Raw genomic sequence first — 22,094 nt, forward strand, 5'->3', positions numbered from 1 at the left:
GACATTGTTCCCATACACCATTTCTGTCCCCATTTCAGTTTTCCCTATTATTAACATCTTGCTTTAGCCGGTATATTTGTTACAATTGATGAACCAATATTGATACGTTATTAGTAACTAAAATGCACAGTTCACATAGGGGTCACTCTGTGTGTTATACAGTTCTATAGGTTTGACAAATGCACAATGTATATATCCACCATTACAGTATCATTCAGGTAGTTTGATTACCCTAAAAATGTCCTGTGTTTCATATATTCATCCCTCCCTCTCTCCTCCTAACCCTTGGCAACCACTCATCTTTTTACCGTCTTCATAGATTTGCCTTTTTCAGAATGTCATATAATTGGGATAAGACAGTATGTAGCCTTTTCTGGTTGGCTTCTTTCACTCAGCAATATGCGCTTAAGGTTTCTCCATGTCTTTTCCTCCTCATTTCTTTCTATGGCTGAATAATATTTCAGTGTGTGGATGGACCTCAGTTTGTTTATCCATTCATCTTTTGAAAGACATCTTGGTTGCTTCCACGTTTTGGAAATTATGAATAAAGCTGCTATAATCATTTGTGTTTAGGTTTTCATGTGGACATAAGTTTTCAACTCATTTGGGTAAGTACCTAGCAGTGTGATTGCTGAATTGTAAAATAACACTACATGTAACTTTGTAAGAAACTGCCAAACTGTCTTCCAAAATGGCTAAACGGTTTTGCATTCCTATAAGAAACCAATGAGAGTTCCTGTTGCTCTGTATGGAATGGATTTTGACTACTCTAACAGGTGTACTGGTATCTCATTGTTGTTTTAATTTGCAATTCCTTAATGAAATATGATGTTAAATATCTTTTCATATACTTACTTGCCATCTGTATATCTTCTTTGGTCAGGTGCCTATTCAGATCTTTTGCTGATTTTTAAATTAGGTTGTTTGTTTTCTTATTGTTGAGTTTTAACAGCCCTTTTTATATTTTGGATACCAGTCCTTTATCAGATATTTGTTTTGCAAAGATTTTCTCCCAGACTGTGGCTTTTCTTTTCATTCTTTTAACAGTGTCTTTTACAGAGAAGAAGTTTTTCATTTTAATGAAATCTAACATCAATTTTTTCTTTCATGGATAATGGAGAGCTATATATTTTTCTATTCTAAAATTTTTCTTTATATCACTACTTACTTACTTACTACTCTCCTATTCAATTGTGTATCCACTTACCTATCCCTAGTGTCTGGAATTTAGTCAGGAGCCTCTCAAGTAGTTTTTGATAAAATAAGTAGTTTAGCACCTTTGGAAAGTATTATCAGACAGGGTCCTAGCAGGAAACAGCTGGCACACCAAGCTGGGAGTTTTGATGATAGTTCTAATTAAGAGACCATTTACAGAGGTGTGAGCAGGTTAACGGAACCAACATGGATTGCTTCAGCATCCAAGGAGCAGCAACAGCAGGAACCCCAGGGCCAAGGGGCAAGAGGAGGAAAGCGTTGAGAGCTGGAGCCATCATCAAGAAATTGTAATTATAGAACACAGATGCTAATAAACCTGTGTAGAATCAAGGAGGAGCAGAAGGAATACTTCCTCCCAATCTCCCATCTTCTACGAGGTCCTCCCATGGGCTGAATCCAGCCAGAAGTCAGAAGTCAAGAGAGACTGCATGATAAAGTCTTCAGAAGTCCCTTCCAGAGGAGAGCAGAAAAGAGTAGCCAACGGGCAGGGATGGAAAGGAGGGCAAAGAGAGAATAACTCACTTAGGCAGTTTCTTTAAAATTGTTTGGAAGAGGAAGAGGTGTGGATGCACCACCTTAGCTCTATTTTTAGAATAGTGCTGATAGAAATGTCTTGATAAATCCATCCTGCCTCGATGTTCCAGCCCCAGGTTCCCTCTGATTTCCTACTCAGGTACTTCTCAAACAAGCACACAAGGGAGGCATCTTGGGTGATAGCAAAAGAACTAAGAAGTTCAGAGGCTGTAATAAGGAGCACATCTGCCAGCCTCAGTTTGGCTGGTACGTTATGGGCCACGTCATCATGACCGTTCCACAGGATGCATGGGTCTGGTGTACGTGGAAGAAGATGAAGGACAGTGATCAAGGCAAGGAAAAAGCTACAATCAGATAGTCAGAAATTCAAATACCCAACTCAATTCTTTAGGGGATGAATAAATTAAATTACCACTTGTGTGGTAAGAATATTCTCAGAGGAAAATACTGACTTTCTGACAAAAGTGCAAAAGCAATTAAATAGAGGAAGATAATCTTTTCAACAAAAATGTGCAGCAGCAATTAGACATCATAAGCAAAAAAAAAAAAAAAAAAAAGAACCTTGATCTAAGTCTCACACTTTACACAAAAATTAGTTCAAAATTGGTCACACACTTAATCGTAAAACAGAAAACTATAAAACTTTTAGGAAAAACAGAGGAGGAAATTTCCAGGACCTAACGCTGGGTGAGGAGTCTGTGGACGTGACACCAAAAGCACAATTAATAAAAGGAAAAATTGAATCTCATTAAAATTTAAAATGTTTGCTCTGGGAAAGACTCTATTAAGAGGATAAAAAGACAAGCTATGGACTAAAAGAAAATATTTGCAAACCAACATATTTGACAAAGAACTAGTATCTAGAATATAGAAAGAATTCTCAACAATAAAAACAAACAATGCCGGGCTGGCCCCGTGGCTTAGCGGTTAAGTGCTCGCGCTCCCCTACTGGCGGCCCGGGTTCGGATCCCGGGCATGCACCAACGCACCGCTTCTCCGGCCATGCTGAGGCCGCGTCCCACATACAGCAACTAGAAGGATGTGCAACTATGACATACAACTACTATTGGGGCTTTGGGGGAAAAAAAGGAAGAGGATTGGCAATAGATGTTAGCTCAGAGCCGATCTTCCTCAGCAAAAAGAGGAGGATTGGCACGGATGTTAGCTAAATAAATAAATAAACAATGCCAAAATACAAAATAGTGATAATACCAAATGCTGGCAAGGGTGTGGAAAAACTAGATCACTCATATATTTATTATGAAGAAGTTAAAATGCTACAGTCACTCTGGAAAAAAATTTGACAGTTTCTTAGAAAACTAAACGTGCAACTACCATTTTTTAAAAAGTGAGAAATTTTTATTGCTGTTGCCATTTCATCTTTATATGGATTCATGAAATAGAGCAGAGTGTCCAATTGTTACAATGCTGATGTAATAAATCCATTATTCTACAGAGACACTCTCCCAATAATCTGTACCCAGATGATAAAATGCAAGGAGTCCATTTTCTAACTCTGTGAACATTTTCTTTAATTTAATATGTAAAATCTGTTTCATTAAATGATTATAATTTAGGATTCAGGCTCCTGTCCCTTGATATTCAATTAAACCACTGCATTACACACTGAAGAAAATCAGAATAGAAGAACCAATGACACACCAATTGTCCTATAAAATCATTTTATTTTCTGGTACATAAACATCCTTCTCAGGTAATGTTACTAGGACAACCTGTTTATGGGGTTTTATAGTTTGGGGTAAGTATATTTAAAAAAAAAACTTATCTCTAACATACAGAATTGTGTTATGAAAAGGATTTATAGGCTATATTTTCCAGAAAGAAGTTAGCTAGACTGTAATCCTGCTGAAGAAACTTTCCTATTTGTCTACCATATGGAATGCAAAGAAATGATTAAAAAGTCTTCTGATCAAAATTCTTGAGATCATCAAAGGAATGTTTAGTCTCTTCCACAGAGAGCCACCAGGATCTTTTCATAATCTCCCTTGGTTTCATCCTGTTGATTAAAAAATACAGTTGATTTAATGCTACCTGAAGCCATAATCAACATAAGGTATTTTTAATTATAGAAGAATTATTGTATTAGTAGATTAACAGTTGTAGAACATACATCACAGTACCTCAATTATCTAGGATCTTTCCTAAGAATATCATTTACTTGATTAAAGAATATAATTAATATAGCAGTTAACTGATATTTGTTAATTGATTATTATATAAAAAGCAGTAGCTTTCAAGATTCAGATTGTACACTTCTCTGAATTGATTATGTTCTATATTAGAGCCATTATTTTCCGTGAATGAAACAAGCCACAGAATTGAGTAAGCATAACACAATATCATTTCATATCACCCTGAGGAACAGCTGAGTCACTCACCAGAGAGAAAGTTATAAGCCTGTGATTTTCTCACTTTTTCTTGGTTTATTTTAGTTATCCAATAGAAGTAACAAATTGAATTTAAATAGTTGCCTATCTTTCAGTAAGTTCAAAGCCCTTGACTTGTCTTTCTTTTTTTTTATTTTTTAACATTATAATAAGTTAACTTGAACATGCATTTTATACATTTTACATATAAAAAAATCTAAGGAAAAATTTAAAATAATAAGTTTCTAATCCTCTGATCAATGTTCGTTGTAAAATAAATCATTTATTTTTCAATATTACTCTACTAAATATTATTAATATTTCTCTACTAAAATATTTTGATTGCTAAATTTATGTATGGGAAACTAAATATTTCCATGACTGCTGGAAAATTCACGTAATTTTTCAGTACATAACTCACTGGTAGATTTTACCAGTGAAAGTTCAATTCACTTATAAATTATGTATCCTAATATAACAATTTAACCTTACACATGAACTTTACAGACATAGTAAGTTAGCCTTTCTCTTTGAAGAAGCTGCAAAAATGATGGTCATTTGTGGGGGTAGCATTATGAAAATTATAACATACCAAAATGGCTTGGCACAGAGTGATACCATACAACTTCTGATAGAATGCTTTAATATCATTCATGTCAATTTCGGAACGGGAAACCATAATCCTGATCAATGTCTTATCACGAGTTCCAGCACCCTGTCCAAAACAAATGATGGTAAGTATCTTTCATACTCAGAGCATATGCTTAATAAAGCAGGATATAGGTTTGAATGTGAAGCTCTTTTGCTCACCTATATAGTTTCTACGGAGAAATTATCTCCACATTAAAATATACACACACACACACACATGAATGCACTTTACACAAGTGTGGTAATAAAATGACAAGAACCCAACTGCTCCATTAGCAGTGTGTAAGAGCTTCTACAACCTCCTAACTAGTCGTCCACCATCCAGTCTTTCGTCTGCCTGTTATTCAATAATTACAAATAAAGTGAACTTTCTAAATTGCAAATCTGATCGTCTAATTCATCTATTTAAAACCCTTCAATGTTTTTCTGTTGCTTTTAGGATGAAAACCAATCATTTTAGCTGGGCTCACAATGTCCCGCCTAATTCCACAACCTCTTCTTCCACTATCACCGTCGCTCTGTATTTATTACCTTGAAAGGGTCATGCTACCTCCTCCTCCTGGACCAATCTTGCTTTATCCCTCCCTCTCTTCTACCCCTGCCCTCACCTGGCTAATTTCTCTTCAAATATCAGGTCTTAGCTTAGCTGACAGCAATGCTACACTGATTTCCAAAGTCTGGGGCACAGGATCCTCTTCTGCTCTTCTACAATACGAAGTATTCGTCATTACCCATCTAATCACCCCACTAGATAAGAGCAGGCGTGGGGGCAGGGACGGCACAGCCTAGTACTTCCTGGCGCAAGTCCTGTCATTGCATAGGGCCTCTTTCCTGTTAATTCAATGATTAGATCTCTCTCTCTCTGAAGACTTTCTTATTTTGGAGTTGCAAAGGCAAAAAAAAAAGAGAACTTAATAATTTTTCACAATAGACGTATAAGGGTCACATCCTAGATAATATGATGCATGCTAAAGAATAAAGTTAAAGTGAAGTGGTTGAAGTGACTCAAATACATCTTAATAGCACCTTCTACTTCAGTAATCTTAGAGGGACATTTTAAAATCTTAGAGTGACATATTAATCCATGGTATGGAAGACAGAATAATAAAAAAGACAAGTGAAACTTAGAAAGGGGGAGATTGTAAAACTCAACCTTAGCAGAAGTAGGTTACCAAAATCACACATTACAAGAAAAAGTAATAACTCTTCCTCTGCTGACGCAGGTTTTATGCACATCATGAGTAACCCACAAATTACCTGCAAGCTCACCTTACTATTTTATCTGTGAAAAAACACAAATCGAACAGAATTTTATTCTAATAAGGAAGTGTGTTACCTCTTGCATTGGAAGGAACAATGATTCTTTTTAATGGGAAGATATGAAAATAAGTGTGATTTTTCAAACAATATGAGGTTTTCTGTTCTCTCTACAAATGATAATTTTACCCCTAAGCAAAACATATACATAGAATGTTACCTTCATGGCCTGATGAAGCTTCTCAGCAAAGAACATTGGTTTGCTTGTGGCACACTTCACTACAAGAGAGGCATACTTCAGTTGACATATTTACCACAAAATAAGAAAGATACATATGAAAGAAATAAGAAATATAGTTTTGCCAGCAAGATTCTATTCTCTATTTCTGTTCCTTACTTCCCTCCCAATACAAGCTATATGGCTTATAAGAAGCTATTCTTTAGATGGTGATTTTGAATATTCTTTCCCCGACAACATCACCATCTCCTATTATCTTAAATCCACCCAATAGCAATTTCAAGAGTTCACGCTATTCTACGTATACTCTTCTTGGAAATGGGGAAACCAGTAGATGTTAAAGGCCATGTGGGCATACAATAAATATTTTTTCATGTTATAATAAGAAATTTTTTTTAAAAAGTGGAATATGATTTGCTTTAAATATAAGGTAGCTATCAAATAAAATACTAACGAATGTGTCAAGGTAGAGAAGTAGCAAGATTCTCTACCTTGCTACTCAAAGCGTGCTCTGTGGAGCAAAAGAATTGGCGTTAACTGGGAGCTTGTTAGAAACGCAGAGTCCCAGGCCTCACCCGGGTCCTCCTGAATGAGAATTTAAGAGGATTTCCAGAGGATTGATGTGCACAGTAATGTTGGACAAGTACTGCTTTAGAATGCAGGTTCCCAGCTCTGACTGGTCAACTGAATAATAAGGGAGACCTTTAAAACCTTTTTCTTCTGAAGACAGTTTCAGAAGCTCCAGGAGACCTACAGAATCAAACCCTCTGACCTTGTCCAAGATGATTCAATTAGCAAGTGACAGAGTAGGATTTGAATCTGCATTTATCTAATTCCAAATCCCATGCTCTTAATGACCATTCTGACTTTTCTCCTGCCTGGTACATCGCTTGGCATAAGGAGGCGCTCAGTAATTATTTTCCAGCTGCCTAGCTTTCTGAAAAAGGGAAAAATATCTGTTATTATTAAGAAGGTCATTGTCTACCTTTATCTAAATTTTTATTGCCATTATCTTACATGTTGCCTCTATCTGAAACATAGATGAACTATATCTGAGGGTTTTTTGTTTGGTTTTAGTTTGCTTTTTAAATTATAGGACAGCATTGAAGATGCAGTTTCAAGTTAGAAAACTCGTCCTCCTCCAGGACCACATACCAATAGTTGTGAAGCAGTTCTCGACGTCCCCTTTCATCTCCAACTCCACCACTTTGTTCATGTCATGTTTGCTGTACTTGGTGTACTTCTGAAACACTGAATATTGAGTTTAAACTAAGAGATGTACAAAATATCCTATTCTTTAGCAAACATTAGCAAAATCAGGGAACTGACTCAAAGCATTCCTTGGGATGACTGAACTTCAAAACACATTCGAAAGCAAATTACTCAGCTGGGCATATTTTGGGTACTTCATCTTCTCCTAGGAATGTAACTGACATGACTATTTTGATGCTCCTGTACATTTTGGGGAAATTTTTGCCAGTGTTGATGTTTATTAGAAATGGCCTGTGATTGACAACCATGACACTTACTAGTTCAGAGCTAAGTGCCATAGCAAATGGATCTTCCCCTAGATAAAAATCTGTGTAGCAAATTTCTCTCAATTTTAACATGAGAAATCAGTCTGCTATTATAAGATAATGAATTTTAGGTAATGATCACGACTTTCCTTTGCTTTGGCTTCCAGGAGGCTGAGAGTTAAATCCTGTGCTCAAAGGTAAGAACTCTTGGTTTTTGTTTTAGGAACATCTATATACTCTTTTTGTCACTTAGCCTTTTTTTGTTTGTTTTTCTTCATTGCAATTTCATTTGATCTGTTGTATGTGTAGTATATATTTTGTCACACTTATTCCAAATATTTGGGGGGAATAGAAATAGTGACAATAATGAAATGATGTTCTACATGCCAAAGTCACAAAATGTGTTTCAAATACTATAAAATGGTGGTTGTACGAAGTTGGATAAATGCTCCAATATCAGTAAGGGGTCAGGGAGCACTACATCCATTTGGTATGGGAGTGATGCTGCTTAAGACTTCTCTATTTCTTTTTTCTTATTTGTACTAAAAAAAGAATTACATCTTCTATAAACGAGTTCCAGGAAACGTTTGTTTTTCTTCTTACCTCTGCGAAGATGGGGATAGCTTCTGGTGGTGAGAATGGTGTTGAACACATTCACATCTGTCCCTTTTCTCCTTTCTCCTGCCTCATATAAGGCCTGTCAAGACACACAAAAATAAACACTTGACTATTTGCTGACTTGATATCTGCACAAGAATGTTAGATCTCTTCAAAGATTTTCTTTCTAGGCAGCTGCTTTGTGTCCCATACGATCAGAGTAGGCAATGCTAAGACTGCAAGTTCCTTAAAGACAGGGACCTTATTTTGTTTGTATCTTCCACAGTATCTCTCAAGGTGCCTCGCCAACATTGGAGACTGAATATATGTTTGCAGAATAAATGTTTGTTGAATTAAATTGCTTTAAGATTATGCTCTAGATCAAGACAACTCCAAGGGACACTAAAAAATTTTTTTTTACTCTTAATTGTTCAAAAGTAATTATCAGCAAATGGTACTAATAAATCAATAATTCAACCATAACCCAGATCTTGAATTTTGATGTTGGAATTTCTGGATTCAAATTCTGACTCTGCAACCAATTCTGACTCCACAACTTGATAGCTCTGTAATCTCAGATAACTAATTTAACCTTATTAAACTCCAGATTTCCCTCTTCTGTAAATGAAAAAGATAATCCCTGACTTATTGTCACAAGCAGCCTCTGTTAACTTTGAAATGTTAATTACCATCATCCTCCAGGGTCATAGTAATCCATGTAGCTGCCATAAATATATATCTAAGAGCCCTGAGAGTCTTACGATGGAAAGCAAATTCAGAAATATTAAAGCAAATAAGAATAATTTTTTATTATGGGCAATTATTCAAATGCTAGCTTTTGTTCATTGATATGCTTGCACGATTTCTGTTAAAATGGTCAAACTTCCAATGAACATAAGAAGTTATTTTAGACTTTTCAAGCAAACTGAACTGATACGTATGCATTTATTCAACAAAAAGTTAATGAGTGCCTGTTTTGTTCAAGATAACGTACTGACACTGTGAAGGGAGCTGGGGTGGATAAATGTGTTTCTATTCTTACTGACTCTCTGTGATGAATTTATAGAGAAAATACTATCCCCCATGAGGAAGGTGTATGCAAGTAATAGTTTCCATTTTTCCATTTTTTTTTTTTTTTTTTTTTTTTTGGTGAGGCAGATCAGCCCTGAGCTAACATCCATGCTAATCCTCCTCTTTTTGCTGAGGAAGACTGGCTCTGAGCTAACATCTATTGCCAATCCTCCTCCTTTTTTTTCCCCCAAAGCCCCAGTAGATAGTTGTACGTCATAGTTGCACATCCTGCTAGTTGCTGTATGTGGGACGCGGCCTCAGCATGGCTGGAGAAGTGGTGCAACGGTGCGTGCCCAGGATCAGAACCCGGGCCGCCAGTAGTGGAGCACGTGCACTTAACCGCTAAGCCACGGGGCAGGCCCTCCATTTTTTTTTAACAGAAATTCCAGGCCCTAAAATGGCAGGAGTTTTCTAATGTTGCCAATGGATTGCTGTATAAACATCCAGCAACCTCACTGAAACTATATGTAACAATATACTTGAAAGTAAATATGTTATAATTTTTTAATAATTATAATATCATTGCTGTAACACTTTTACAATATAAACTTACATCTATAAACCATTCCAATGTTCACTGTTAAAAGAATCTTAGATGTACTTACTGGTTGCACTTCACTTAATAAAAAATTACTTTTCCCTGTCTTATACCTGGTAAAATAAAAATTCAGAATTTTCTCAACAAAACAATTCTTGAGAATGACAAATCCAATTCTCATTGTTCTCTTTCAGTCCTCTCTGGCTGGCTTTATGAATAATGAAATGTATTGAAAACATAAAGCCCACATTCTTCTTTCTTGGGCTGTTCAAGTACAGGTGCGTCATTCAGGGAATGAACATTAGGTGCCATTGACATCTCGGAGGACATTAGATTTGCTTTCATGTGGAGGCCATCAAGTGATACCTCACCTAACCTAGGATCTATTTGAGGTAGCAAGGTCAACTCTAGGAGTATCTTTAAGCATTCACTTACCCTGGCGTCTGAATCAGCCAACTCATCATTCACCCCCAAATCCTCAGATCGGTCACCCTGAAAAAAATTCCATTCTCTTGTAAGTTGTTTTCTTACATGTAATCACATGATTTATTTAGTTCTCTTAAAATCAGATAAATAATATTCTTGGAGAAAAAGAGAGTCAATTGTTCATTTCTAGAGAGAGACAAAATCTAAGATTTTACTCTTCATAAAAGAACAGGCTTTTCTTGAGCTGAGTTATACCTTAGCAAGAGAAAGCAAAGCCTTCTGAAAATCTCCAGAGGTGTCTGAGGTGATGTCTTTAGCCAGATCTCTCTTCAGTTCTGAGAAATAAGAACAGTATATTTTGCAGTAAACTAGTAATAAATAATTGTGATAATAATTTCTGACATCTCTATATTGGCTTATAATTTGCAATCCAAATGTTCAATGACTTATGGAACACATTTCAAATATTATCATTTTTAAATAAAAATAGAGAATTCAGAGCAAGTAAAATTTTAGATCATCAAATTTATTTCCTATAGGGCAATGAAAGCAATTTAGATAATACTGTGAATGAAAACCTACAGTTATAAAGCATTTGCTAACAAGAATAAATTGCATAGGCATACTTTATTAAATAATTAATTCTGAAATAATACATGTCAGAATTTAAGCAATGAGATGAATAGAAGAGTTATTTAAAAGAATAAACCAGAGGTTCTTGCCTGAACACAGATTAGTTACTTTAAAAATTATAAGTATGTTATATACAATATAGTTTAATTATGTGTGTAATGTGTGTATGTATATATAGATATAGATTTAAAACTTTTCTTTATCTAAACACCCTTTACTTAACTATGCAAAATAATGCTGAATTAGAAAAAAATTAACTGAATTTATATTTAAGTGGAAGACAGGGCAGTTTAATAAGCTATCATTGGACTGTATCTTGGATGTAATGGAGAAATAGGACTTTTACCTTTGTAAACTGTTTTATCAAACAAAAAACTATTAATAATGCCATTCTTGATTATTATTACTAATAAATGGATCTAAGACAGATATCATAATGAGATAAGAATTCAGAAAATAAGGTTAAAAGCTTCCTTATTCTGATTTCTTTATTAAATTGCTTTGAAAAGAATATGCAAGGGCTGTTGTGTTCTCTGTGCTTGGTGTGAAAATCAAGCAGAAAGATCCTCTATGATGTCACATCATCATACAAGAGTAAAGCCAGGGGCTCAGGAAACTGGAAAAGAAAAATAGTAAAAGGCCCAGCACTGCGCAGGACGCAGTTACATCCACCCTCTACAGTGCTGAGCATATCACTCAAATGAGATGTTCCACTGGGTAGATAAAGTGAGCCGTGGCTCGTCTTTCATCCCCATGGACCTAACTAGAGATAAAGAATAAGTGAGTCATTTATGTTCATAATGGTAAACTTAGTTTCCATCAGAGAATTATAGGCACCTAGTTCTTTACCTTTTCAAGGACAAATGGAGAATATTTTGTTTGGAGATTTTTATTTTTTTGTTATCTTTTCAAAATAAAAGAGAATGGGACATTTCTATGAAATTTATTTATTTCTTAGAAATAAATTCCTCAGAATAATAGGAAATGTTTTTAGAAAATTCTTTAAATTCGATGTTTTCAGTTGAATTTTCCATTACAATCATATGGGGTCATTTGTCCTAGAGGGACATTTTCTATTAAGTGCAAACTTGATGAGGGCTGGGACATCGCCTCCCTTATCAGCACCCAGCAACTTGGATGCTGTCTGGTAACAATGTGTGCATGTGGTAGACATGTGCCAAACGATGAAGAAATATGTTAATAAGTAGAAAAGCCTCCATAATTAACATCCACATTCAATTTTAAGAAAAGTATAGCAGATTTCCTTTCCAACTAAGGCACTTGGACTGTTGGACATTAAAACTTACCGTCTCTATAGACTCGGTTAATTTCTCTGATTTCTTTGTTAGTTCTTGATGTCAAAATTTCAATCAGAGTGTCTTCATCAGTTCCAAGGCCCTGTATTGAAAAAGAAGAAATGTAGGAAAATCTTCATTCAGGAGCATCAACTAGTTTTTGTGTCCCAAAATTTGTTGAATCTGGCATTTAGTAACTTTCCCACAGTATTTAGTAAATACTCACAATATTTAATATTTACAATAAGCTCTGTCTATTATATTGCTCTAAAAACAAAATAGGCTTAAAGCCAATATTTTGGACAAAAATATAAAAGGTGAAATATATGACTTCTACAGTGACATCATGAGGAGAGTGGAAATAACACAGTTGTTAATGCCAACATTATTCATTCATTTATTTATTAATTTATTTCCAGTGATTGACAAGCCCTGTACTAGATGTTGAGGATACAATAGGAGGCATATGTGAACTTGACCTATACTTTCTCTTGAGGAAAGAAGTTTGCTTTGTTAAAAAGAGAAGAAAAAAAGCCCCCCAAGGTGGAGTCACTAGACCCCAGGACAGCAAACCAAGATTTAATTGCAATTCCAGCCCCTTCCAGGAATGTGATCTTAAACCAATCAGTCTGGAAATTTATGATGAACACTAGTGGGGTAATCTGCCTGATAAAATCCCTGCTACCCTTCCCCCAAAGAAAGGGGACCTTGTCTGAAACACTCCTTTCTTTTCTTTTGCTAATAACTTTTTGTCCCGCCCAGTTTCTACCTATAAATACTTTCCATTTTGTACAACTCCTTGGAGCATCTTTCTGCTTACTAGATGGGATGCTGCCTCATTCATGAATCATTGAATAAAGTTAATTAGATATTTAAATTTACTCAGTTGAGTTTTTGTTTATTAATAGCTTAAATCAGGTGATCTACCTTCATGGCAGCACGGAGTTCATCAGCATCAAACCGGGCTGGAGTTTTTAACAGAGCCAAAGCAACGTCCTCCAGGTGACCTGTAAGGGCTTTCTTCAGAGCTTCATCCAGGGGCTGAAGAGATTAGAAATCCAAGAGATTAGAATCAGGGCTTCTAATAAGTAACATGCTAAGTGACAGAGCAATGTGGTATGACCTGACCTGTGGGTGTTCTTACTACTGATTGCTAAACCCAATATCTCTTAGAACTCCTTCCCTTTACATACAAAAGGGTACTGGATATTTAGAATGTTATCTTAGTCTTTTAGATCTAGAGTAATGAGAATGAAATTTTCCTGAATTTATTGATAATTTCCTAAAGGACAATGTTCTCAATCTTTTACACAGGGAAGAAATGACAAAGTTCAAAAGATAGAGGGTTGTGTATTAACCGAATCAGTACTAAGAATACTTTTAAAATCATGTATTAATGATTTTTCCAATCTTTGAGGTTTACACTGCTCAAATAAGCACAATAATCAGACATGGACATTATATAGTTTTCTAATTGCACTCTTTAAAAAAATTACCCATGTTTGGTATAAAAAATATGGTTTTCTTGTAAAGTAGAATTATATGTATAGACTTTACATTTAGACATTAAACATCTCAGCTTAAATTTTAGCAGAAGACACATTTCAATCAGAACATGTTCCTTATTACTGATAGTAATCTTAATGTTCATGTTCAAATTCAACATTTGTCTCCAATATAGAACATGGTTTCTGCAAAGAACCAAGGCCATCAATGTAGAAACCGGTAAATTTGCTAGAATTGATTAAATTGCAACCAAGTAAACAAATTCTGTAATCCGTCTTAGTTGTAATGATAAACAGTGGTTAGAGACTGAAAGAACTAGGTAACTGTGCTTCATAATCCATGTTTACACATAAATTTAACTTAAATTAAATATCTAAATTTGCCATTCCAACCTACCTTTCCTTTTTCCTGGAGGTATGCTGCTTTGATTTGCTGACGCTGTGCATTGTTTCTCTTAGTCAGAATGTCAATGATGGTTGCTTCATCCACACCTGGAAGTAAAGGACAACTAGGCTTTTAAAGCCAATTCTCTTCATCATCAGTAACTGACATAAAATGAGTCATTATCAAGATGCTCCAAAGGAAGTTCTTAACAAACTAAAAAATATAAATTATATCAGCCTAGGATAGAGACGTGAGGCTACATGTCTAACGGAATCACTTCAGATGACATTCCATTAATTTGAATGAGAAAGGAAGAGGAAATTGTTCCTGGCCTTCAGTGTTGCAGTGTCTGATCCTAGTTCAAACTAGGATCTAACTAAGTCTGAGCAGAGGTGTTGATTTCAGCATTGAGTTTCTACTAGAAATGAGCTGGTAGGGTTATGTCTTGTAGCAGCAGGGATTCTACTGCAGAGATTCTACTGATTTGACCCAAGTTTCCTAAGTGCTGAGAAAGGAAATATATTTTCATTTGATAAATAAATCTTTTTATCTTTGAAATAGAAGTCTCTTTCCATTGCACATGTCTGTTTTCCAATAGCCATTCAAACGGCCATTCTGAAAGGTCCAGGAGGGGACTGTTCTGGGGAGATAAAATTACCTTTAACTGTGATCGCTTTATGCAAGGCTTCAACATCCGAGGATGGGTTGAAGCTGGGATAGGGGCTCACTGCTGACCCAGGACCGCCTTTGGATCCTTTCACAGTTTTCTGTGGAAGAGAGAGAAAGAAATGTCTATTCACTCATTTTAGTTTCTATTTTAATATTTAACTAAGTTATTTTATTATCACTTGACTTACAACATATTGCTGCTCTTCGTTTTCAATAAACCAGGCCTGCTTGAGGAATTCTGATACCATTGACATTTTTAAAGAAGTATCTGGAAAGAAAACAGGTAGGTGCTTTTATGAAACACAAACCCACCACACATATACACCACTCCACCCTCTCACATACACAAGACATAGAGTAGCCTTGACCTTGCTTTCCAAGGTTACTCTTAGAAGCTTAATAAAATACTAGATGTAAGTTTTTTAAAAGCAGAGTCTTACCCTTGAACAGAAACCCATGGCCTCCACTCAGAAAGTTGACTCTTTCTTGGCATATTCAGTCCTAACCTTTAGGAATCAGATACCTTCTACAAGTAAGCATATAGGCTGAAAGGAGGAGCTGATGATTCACCTCATTGCTCTGTATTTACAGACTACCCGCTAGATGTCAAGCACTGAGGGTGCAAAAACATTGAAAAGTCATCCTGTGCCTCAGAGAACTTAACGCTGGTGTGTGCCCTCAGGAGGAAAACACAAACGCTAAGGAAACTTCTTAGAGGAGGTGCTGGCTGATCTGAACCTCTCTTGAAGAGTCGAGGTTAACCTGGCAGAAAAGTTAGAGAACAAAACCAAGAGAAGCTTGTTATATTGGGGAAGTTGAAAGAAGTTTACTGGGGCAAGAAATGTTCACAGAAGCCCAAACAAAGAGGTTTAAATGTATCCCCAAAGCTTTGGGAAAACATTAATGGATTTTTTAAAAGAAAGCAGCAAGATTCCATTTATATTTCAGAAAGATCATTCACCCTGTATCATGCAGAATGGCTAAGAGATGGGCAAGATGGAAGCTAGAGACCATTTAGTAGGCCACTAGAGAATCTATGTAGGATTAATAAGGGCTTGAACAAAAGTAATGGCTAGAGAAAGAGCACAATGTTTACATTTATGAGGTAAAATAATCTGTGACAATCTGCAGTGTGGATTCAGACTCAAACTCTATCTATAAAAAGATATTCAGATGGTATTTCTCCCCCAAATAATTCAGTTTCCTTTTCCATTCCTTGGTAGAAAATTATTTGAGCACCTGCAGTAACTGTTATACTCACAACTCTTCCTACTGGAGCTGTCTAAATACTAGTTCTACATGTTTTTCCACTCAACACAAAAAACCCGGAAAAGGATTATTTTATACCAGGTTCTTTGCTCTAACAGGAAGCATCAGGGTGCAATTGCGACATGCACGCCCTCTTTTGGTAAACTGTATCTTAAAGAAAATTTCTTGAATTGCTATCATAGGTTAGCAATAGTTTTATGTAATAAACCATGTAATATTTTTAAAATCTGAAGTATGATAAAAATTAATGTATTCTCTGTTCTATCTACAAAAGAAATCATCACTGATCCTTTTTGTCTGGTGAGATATTTTTAGGAGCCCATGCTCAAGGTCTAGACTGATCTATCTCTCCATGCTCTTTTGTTGATCCCTCTGGAAACTACTCTCATGAATACATGTGAGGAAGATTGGAAGGAAAGTCTCCAAAGTTTTAAATTTTTGATATAAAGCTAAATGACTCATGAGGAGTAAAGCCCATAACCTGATTCCTTAACAACATGTTCAGACAAAGTATTTCAATCCACACCTGCTGAAAATTAACTCCACATCCAAGTAATGAGATGAAATACATGAGGGAAATAATAGCCAAAGCAGACACTCTCTCCACTTAATTATCATGGGATTGTTCAAATTACTATTCTGTCATCCTTGAGAAGAACCAATATATTGTGCACTCATTTAATCTCTTCCCCTAGCAACTGGTACATTCGAAGTTGTTTCCTAAGGTAAAGTCATGATGTGCAATTTTGCACAAGGTTTTCGTTGCCATTACAGTCATAATCTGGTGGGATTTCTGTTGGCATGTGGCCTTTCATTTTCCTGTTGCTTAATCAGCACAACCAAAACTTCCAGCAATTTCTGGCAAAGTTTCAGGTATTTGAAATTTCCATTTTTATCATCTCATCCATGTCCTTCATAAAGTAGAATCCTCAAAATGAGTGATATGATCAGTCACTTAGCAAAGTACTTTTCCATGGGTTATAGAAATATGTGTTCCAATAGTTCACTCTTTTTAATTAGAAAATAAAAACTTCAAAAGAGATCAAAGAAGAGATTAAGGATATTGTCAAATATAATTTTAAAAATGAGTCTAATAACTTCAAAGTAAATTTTATGAAAACTTTACTGTACTTCACTCATTTTTTTCACTTCTAAAAACTGCTTATATAATACATCAATTTCTTTACAAAATAAACTTGAGAAAGCCTAGGAAAATGATATCACTCTATTAATTGCATAACACAAAATATCAAAAGTAAAAGGGTTGAATAATTTATTTGACACAACAATGTCCATAGAGAAGACAGCTTTGTAACATAGCCTCTGAGTTCTAGATTTTAGTCTGAAGTAATTTGCCTGAAAGCATGGTCTGGAAAAGAAAAGAGGTTGAATAGAATCTGTCTCAGGAAAGCAATTAGAGGAAAACGTAATCTTGATTCAGCCAAATTATATCTACTAGCTTTTAGCAAAGCTTAAAGATACAAGGATTGTGGCAGGATGTAAGAAATTGCACTAAAGGAAATAGATTTTATCATGTACTGCTAGTTAAGTGCTCAAAAGTCAACTACATGTACTAACAGAACCTCTTAATGGTTGCAACACACCTTACAAATACCACAGCAAAAATATGTTGGCCAAATTGTATTGCTAAACCGTTCTGTCTGTTCAGTGCCTATCCTCTGCATGAAAACCGGCATCTTGTACTTGATAAAACCCATTCAATAATTTGAAGGTATCACTTGCTTAACTATAAATAAGTAATGCATGCAAACATGTTTTATAGACTGCCAAACATTTTACAAATGTCAGGTCTGGTTTAGAAAATAGAATTGTACAGTCAATAAAAATAATTTAAATAACTCTCTGAGTTCACAAAAGGTTTTCTTTTTTCTGTTTTTCTTTTTAGTTGCAATGTTTAGAGCTTGCACAAAGTATTTAAGAGCTTATTTTATTACCTTACCTTGGCTCAATATATGTTTAATCTGGCTACCAATGAGCTCCAAAACCAAGTTTATCTCAGTCCTTAACATCGTCTAATTTGAAGATGAAATTAGCCATTTATACCTAGGCTGATCTATATGGAAATTAATAATATTCCACAGTTCTTCTAATTAGTCATCTTTTTGTGAGCATGCACCATTTTCAGGTTATCTGTGGATAAATGTGTAGCTTTCTAAAGATGAGCATTTTTTGTATATTTATGTGTCATCAGAGAGCTCTCTTCATCCTATGCAGCAAGGAATTAAAGAAGGTAAATATACAAAAAAAATGTGTCCAAGGTGTTAGACAGAGAGCCATCCATGCTTACTAAGCTGTAAGATAAAGGTATTCCAGAAACGGTGCATTAGCAATTGCACTAACTCAACAATTTGAGAACACTAAGGCTTGCGGTATCAAAGTTAATTTCCTGATTTTTTAAAACTGCAGTATAGTTGTGTCCTTTATTTTTTAATATAGACAGACAGAAGTATTTAGAGGCATAGGGGCATCATATTTTCAGTGTTCTCTCAAAAGTCATGAGTGGAAGGGGCAAGAGGAAGAATTAATGATAAAGCAAATGTGGTGAAATGTTGACAATTGTAGAATCTGGGTAAAAAGTATACGGTAATTCTGTGCAATATTTTTGCAACTTCTATGAGGGTTTGAAATTATTGCAAAAGAAAAGTCTAACTTTTTTTAAATCTCAATTTCTATCTCTGTCAGCTCCATGAAAGGCTCCTTTCAGAACGCGTAACAGAGGAAGGCAAGTTTGTCTATCATGCATTCCTGGTGACAACCTGGAACAATCAGAGTTCTGCAAGGATAACAGCAGCAATTAATCCTCGCATAGGACAACACCATTGTCCCCATTTTCTACCTGGGAAAACAGAGTGTAATTTTCTGGCAGTTTTCTAGATATTAGTGGCAAGCATCAAGGCATACATAAATCCATGCCTTCTGATTCCAAAGTACTGTAGATTCTTTTAAACTAGTGACCAAGATCAATGTTATTTTTAATAGCTCACACTTGAGAATCAAATTTATTAATGGTTAACTCATGGAGACTGTGGCAGGTTTCACCCCAGCCCTAGGCAGTTTATTTTTCAATGCTTGGGCTGATGCTCAGTTTTTTCCTCGAATATGTATTTCACAAGCCCTTCCCACACCTACCTGTGTGAGAGAAGGCAATTAGACTGCACAATAGCACGACCTGGGAAGCACCACTTCATGAAAGGTAGTCACATGAATGTTCTGCTTCTAGGCCTCTGGTTAGGGTGTTCCCTTTGCCTGCAACGCTATTTCCTGCTCCACGTCCACTTCCCTTTGCCTAACTGTTACTTCTGAGAGAAGACTCAGCATAGGCTTCATGACATCCTCTAGAAAGCCTTCATTGGTTCAACACTGGGTTGGATGACTTTCTGTGCTCTGCCAAAGCATCCTGCCTTTACCCCTACACTAGCCCCTATCATTCTGTATCATCACTTTCTATTATCTATGTTCCCCGGCAGCATTCCACAAGGGCAATGCTAATCTACTACTTATTGTGGACCTCCAACCCCTGGCAAAATGCGTAGTGTTTAGTATGCTAATAAGTATTACTGAATAAATAAATAGTGCATCAGAGCTGATTATTTAGGAAACATATCCATACTAATTTGGCAAATATTTTCTACCCACAACTATAGAATATAAAAATAAGAACTGAAGAGTTCTAATCCCTATTTTGATTCTCTTTAACTGACTCTGTAATCACAAGAAAACATTTAACTTCGCCAGAGGGTCTTCATTCATAAAAATGAGTGTTGCAATAAGTAACATCTAAGATCTAACATATCTCTGAAGTGCCAATCTTAAATTCCACCTCAAGTGGATGGAGGTGGATAAAATCAGCATAATGAAAGAAAGTATTACATAAATTGTATCTATTCTGATCTTTCTGATAAAGATCTATCCCATTTTACAGAAAGAGGAACTCATTTACTCCAAAAAACTGCTTTGAGTTTATCACTGAAAAATAATAGGTCCATTGGTTTAGCTCTGATTTTAAATATAAGACATAAATTAATGGGTCTAGAGAGGATTAAAAACAACTAGCTCAGCAAGGTAACATCATATACAGAAATCAACCTTTGCAGATCTTTTGATTGAAAAAGTATTTAGTAAGCAAGAAACTAGCTGTTTCCTTAATGTTATTTTTAACTATTTTGTCAACCTCAAATGTAGAATATCTGCCAGATGTGGTTGAGCCTGAGGCCAGGGTAGTAACAACTTCTGGAGAAGAGGCTGTTTCAGAATTATGAAACCAGCGTTTTACCACATTTGAATCATTTTGCAATGTGCCTTCTCTTCCAGCTACCAAAATACGTTCCTGCAGGCAGAGGGGAATGTTACGTTTTCAAAGACCATACATAATTTTAGACATAAACAGGGCAAGAAAAACACACCTTTCTTAATTAACTAGTATTAAAAATTAGATATGAGGGCATTTAACTTAACATTCAAAGTGGGCTAAGAGAAAGATTCTGGAAGGAATATTTGTAATGAGCAATAGCCAGACATATAGTTATGATTCAAAATCTCTCACTTTTGCACATATATCCAACATCAGTAAAAACTCTACTTTAGATTTGCTTGGTGCTTTTTAAAGGAGTTTTATGGCCATTAGCTTATTCAACAATCAAGATACTACCAAGTGGAATAATTTTTAGAGTGCCCTACTGGCATTCCAAAGGGATAATTTATCTGACACCACCCAGGAAATATTTCCTTTCCCCTTAAGTTTTCAAACCAACACTTGAAAAGCCTGTCTGTGACACAGAGACTACAGGAAAAAGAATGTGGCCACACCCTCTTCACATGAAATGATTAATAAGCAGATCCTCTTATTTGTTTATACTGCATGAGTAAACATAACGTTAATTTCAAAATGTTAATTACAAAGGGCATGATTACCACTATGAGGTTTGAATCTATTTAGTTTTCCTTACAAAAGAAGAAAATAAATTGTGTAAGTCCTGCTATTTTAAAACAGTTCCCTGAAACCCACCTCTGGCACAGCTGTTCTTCCCGCCTGGCCCCCACCAGCACCCACCATCCATCATGATTTCCATGGACGGCACTCACAGCTCTTGGAAACTCATAACTTGGAGGAGGAAAACACATTCTTTCCCTCTTTTCCATGGTAACTCACCAACAGTACAATAAGCCAATATTAAGCAAACTTTCCTTATTTTTAAAATTATATTTCTTAACTAAATAAAACATTACAGTTTGTATTCCCCAAATATAAATACCCAATGTAATTTTACAGAAAGATTTATCAAAACATATTAAATGCAACTAGCCATAAATCCTACAGAAACAGTAACATGAAACACTGTGATGGGAAAAGTTTTCAAAACAACCAAAACCAACTAAAAGGACAACCAAGACTTACCTTTTTTTCCACCTTCTTCCAACAAACTGAAGAGAGATTCTTCTCTGAACGTTTCACACTACCACTGGAGCCCTGGGCTTCTGATTTTATAGAACTTGAAGGAGGCCACACCTAGCAACCAGAAGTTAGTAATAGGCTGCCTTTTGTTTGAAATACAGGGCTCAGCCTTGTCCAAAACAAAGTGAAACAAGTCTTGCAAAACTACTCACTGAACCAGCTCGTAGCTGACAGCACGGAAGGACAGATTTTTTTTTCCCTCTTTAGTTAGCACTGCTTTTTCCAGAGGGAGTAAAATGCAATAGATTTTCAAGTATACAGTACTATCCGCCCCATCCTGATACCAATGACTGGAAGACTTTTTTAGTTAAACAAGTTGTGAAATGAAAAATGTATAAACTTTAAAACAAACAAGCCAAAAAAACTCTTTCGGTTTGAATCCCAGCCCCATGATTTATGACTATGTGACCTTGGGGACACATTTAATTTCCCTA

The 22,094-nt window shown here is 35.7% G+C and overlaps 1 protein-coding gene across 1 annotated transcript; it reads right to left on the reverse strand.

Moving 5' to 3' along the window:
* Window positions 1-3,414: 3,414 nt before the first annotated feature.
* ANXA1 (annexin A1) lies at window positions 3,415-21,718 on the reverse strand. Its single transcript, XM_014794702.2, has 13 exons — window positions 21,604-21,718; window positions 15,107-15,186; window positions 14,908-15,016; window positions 14,262-14,356; window positions 13,287-13,400; window positions 12,372-12,462; window positions 10,687-10,766; window positions 10,441-10,497; window positions 8,403-8,496; window positions 7,438-7,533; window positions 6,265-6,323; window positions 4,729-4,851; window positions 3,415-3,766 (listed from the first exon to the last, which is right to left on the reverse strand). The coding sequence occupies exons 2-13, from the start codon at window positions 15,170-15,172 to the stop codon at window positions 3,710-3,712; spliced, it is 1,041 nt and encodes a 346-aa protein (XP_014650188.1). The 5' UTR covers window positions 15,173-15,186; window positions 21,604-21,718; the 3' UTR covers window positions 3,415-3,709.
* Between the last annotated feature and the right edge of the window lie 376 nt (window positions 21,719-22,094).

Source organism: Ceratotherium simum, chromosome 20 (genome assembly GCF_057802395.1).
Source record: "Ceratotherium simum simum isolate JZ-2026a chromosome 20, ASM5780239v1, whole genome shotgun sequence".
Taxonomy (NCBI): Eukaryota; Metazoa; Chordata; class Mammalia; order Perissodactyla; family Rhinocerotidae; genus Ceratotherium; species Ceratotherium simum.

Excerpts from the sequence above, each read along its gene's own strand:
- ANXA1 (XM_014794702.2), bottom strand. The coding sequence starts at position 15,172 with ATGTCAATGGTATCAGAATTCCTCAAGCAGGCCTGGTTTATTGAAAAC. Across the intron at positions 10,767-12,371 it reads TAACCGAGTCTATAGAGACG|AACTGAAGAGAGATCTGGCT; the intron begins GTAAGTTTTAAT and ends CTTATTTCTCAG. Across the intron at positions 4,852-6,264 it reads AGCTTCATCAGGCCATGAAG|GGTGCTGGAACTCGTGATAA; the intron begins GTAACATTCTAT and ends TGTTTTGGACAG.